This window comes from Oryzias melastigma, linkage group LG22, assembly GCF_002922805.2.
Source record: "Oryzias melastigma strain HK-1 linkage group LG22, ASM292280v2, whole genome shotgun sequence".
Classification (NCBI taxonomy): Eukaryota; Metazoa; Chordata; class Actinopteri; order Beloniformes; family Adrianichthyidae; genus Oryzias; species Oryzias melastigma.
In genome coordinates this window covers 17615655-17618317 of record NC_050533.1, presented here as the reverse complement: position 1 = coordinate 17618317, position 2663 = coordinate 17615655, and the positions used below count along the sequence as shown (strand labels likewise).

The 2663-nt window shown below is 46.8% G+C and overlaps 1 protein-coding gene across 1 annotated transcript; it reads left to right on the top strand.

Moving 5' to 3' along the window:
* Nucleotides 1-185: 185 nt before the first annotated feature.
* On the top strand, nt 186-2142 carry gjb10 (gap junction protein beta 10). The gene is made up of 2 exons (XM_024268669.2): nt 186-460; nt 776-2142. The coding sequence occupies exon 2, from the start codon at nt 860-862 to the stop codon at nt 1613-1615; it is 756 nt and encodes a 251-aa protein (XP_024124437.1). The 5' UTR covers nt 186-460; nt 776-859; the 3' UTR covers nt 1616-2142.
* The last annotated feature ends 521 nt before the right edge of the window (nt 2143-2663 follow it).

Genomic DNA, 2663 nt, shown 5'->3' with positions numbered 1-2663 from the left:
AAAAAAAAAACATGTCAATAAAAAAAGAGCATTATAATCTTTGCACCTAAAGCTGTGAAAATCAAAAATAACATCACTAGAACCTTCAATGCTCAGTGAAATCAGAAGTCACGACAGAGTGGAGCATCTTCACTTCCACACAATCTTTGCTGTGGTAAAACGGACCGCGTCGGAAACCTCAGAAATCCACTAGAGGGAGCTCTTGAACTCGGAGCTGCAGTTCACGTCACAGACTGCAATGAACCCAATCAAACAACTCGACTTTCAGAGTGTGCCCGACTAGAGTGTGGTCAAACAAGTTTGAGGTGGAGTAGCGCCTGCCACACCTGAACAGGTCGCGTGTTTTGGAGGTGCACGCGCTCCACCCCTCCACTCCTCTCCTGCCTTCAGTCACCAGTGAGGTTTTCAGGCGAAGACTGCTGCTCCGCTCCCGATCTGAAGTGCCGCGCGCGGATAATCTGTGAGTTCTGGAACGGATTTTCACACATGTGTCAGCTTCAGATGTTCTTTTTGTTAGATTTGAGAGTTTTCTATAGATGTGGTGATTTAAAGAGAGATCCGTATGGAGAAACTGGTTTGAGCCAGAGTTGTTGAGAGGAAAACACTGTCAAGTAAATACTTAGAGCTGAGATTTACTGAGTAAACATCCAAATATTCTTTTTAAAGATCAGACCTGAAAGCGACACAAAGTTTGTAGTTTTAATCTTGAAGACTGAAGAAAATATAGTGTCATTTTATTCTTTGTAGTCCAATTATTGTTTTTTGTTTGTTTCAGGTGATTTGAAGTGTGTGACGAAGCCAGGACAGCGTCTTCTGTCTTCTGTCAGCTGGAAGAGAAGACAGGTGAACAAGCCTCGTCATGAACTGGGCATTCCTCCAGGGCCTCCTCAGCGGAGTGAACAAGTACTCCACGGCTTTCGGCAGAGTCTGGCTCTCCATAGTCTTCCTCTTCAGGGTGTTGGTGTATGTGGTGGCTGCAGAGAAGGTCTGGGGGGACGAACAGAAGGACTTCAAGTGCAACACGGCCCAGCCGGGCTGCCACAACGTCTGCTACGACCACTTCTTCCCCGTCTCCCACATCCGGCTGTGGGCCCTGCAGCTCATCTTCGTCACGTGCCCCTCGCTGCTGGTGGTGATGCATGTGGCCTACAGGGAGGACCGGGAGAAAAAATACCGCCTCAAATTGGGCAACGAGTCTGCCCGGCTCTACCAGAACACCGGGAAGAAGCGAGGTGGTCTGTGGTGGACCTACGTCCTCACCCTGTTCTTCAAAATCGGCGTGGACGCCACCTTCGTTTACCTCCTCTACCACATCTACGAGGGCTATGACTTCCCCCGGCTCATCAAGTGCGAGGAGATCCCCTGCCCCAACAAAGTGGACTGCTTCATCGCCCGCCCCACCGAGAAGAGGATCTTCACCCTCTTCATGGTGATCACCAGCCTGGTCTGCATCCTGCTGTCCTTCTTTGAAGTCTTCTACTTGATCGGCAAACGCTGCCACGAGTGTTTGTCATCGGAGCATCACTCCGGCTCGGCGATGAGGGTGGAGATGAAAACCACGGGGAAAAGCACCCCCGAAACGCCCGCACCCTCGTACAGCCTGGCCGTGTCCTGAGACCCCGACAGCTTCACCAGAACTCTAAAGATTTAAAGAGGCGTCTCTTAAATCCTGCACACTTATCTCAGAGACTGAAATTAAACGGAGATTATTCCTTAATCCCAGAATGCAAAGATCTGGGCTGTGAGATCTATGTGTCATTGATCAATGTTTACACCGTTGTGGGTATTGCTCTTTATTTTTTTGTTCTAAGCTCCACAACGCCTTGACTCAAAGACTCAAATAAAAACCTTGGAGCCCGTTCCAGCTAAAGCATGAGTCACTCCTTGGTTTCCTGAGCTGTGTGGTTTGGTGCCTAAGTTTTTCCCTTTTCACATTTCCAAACCCTTTTTCCAGCCGGGAAGCATTCCTCACTCAGATGTTCGTTTTGGAGTCTTGGTGAAAACAGATGTATTTATCCAAATGTTTCAAATCTGTCTGTTGGGGAAAAAAATGTCAAAAAGCAGCTTGTAAAGTTTCAGGATGTGCACTTTTTACTGTTGCAAATGTTTTTTTTTTTTTAATAAACACAAATGTGTTTTGAAGAAGTGCTTTTCCTTCCTATTTACACAGTAGCTCACATATTCATGTCAGCATAAACACAAGTGTTTTAAACCACATGCCTCATAGGGAGTGTTTGACTGCATGAGCCCTGCGGTTGAACACAGATCTCAGCATTTTTTCTTCCACTTTTTCTTCCCCTCTAAGTCTCAGAAAGCTCCACCAAATGGACTTTCAGTGTTTGGGTCCTGAAAAGGATGAGGAGGTTTCCTCCCGTCTTGTTTGATTCATCCGTTCGTCAAACGGGACTCCACCCGGAGCTGGAATGCTCCAAACGGTTGATTACAGTATTTACAAAGCGCCGCAGGGGAAATGTGGCGAGATTTGAGGCCTTCTTTGTTTTCTCTGAACTCTCTCTTTGTGTTTCCAAACTTCTGTTTGCAAATCCAGGATATGCTCCGCTCTGCTCCACCAAAGTGTTACAGTTTTGTCAGTAAAACATAAACAAAGGGATCCTGGGGATCCATTTCGGGACACGTCATGTCTTTTTTTTTTTTTTTTTTTT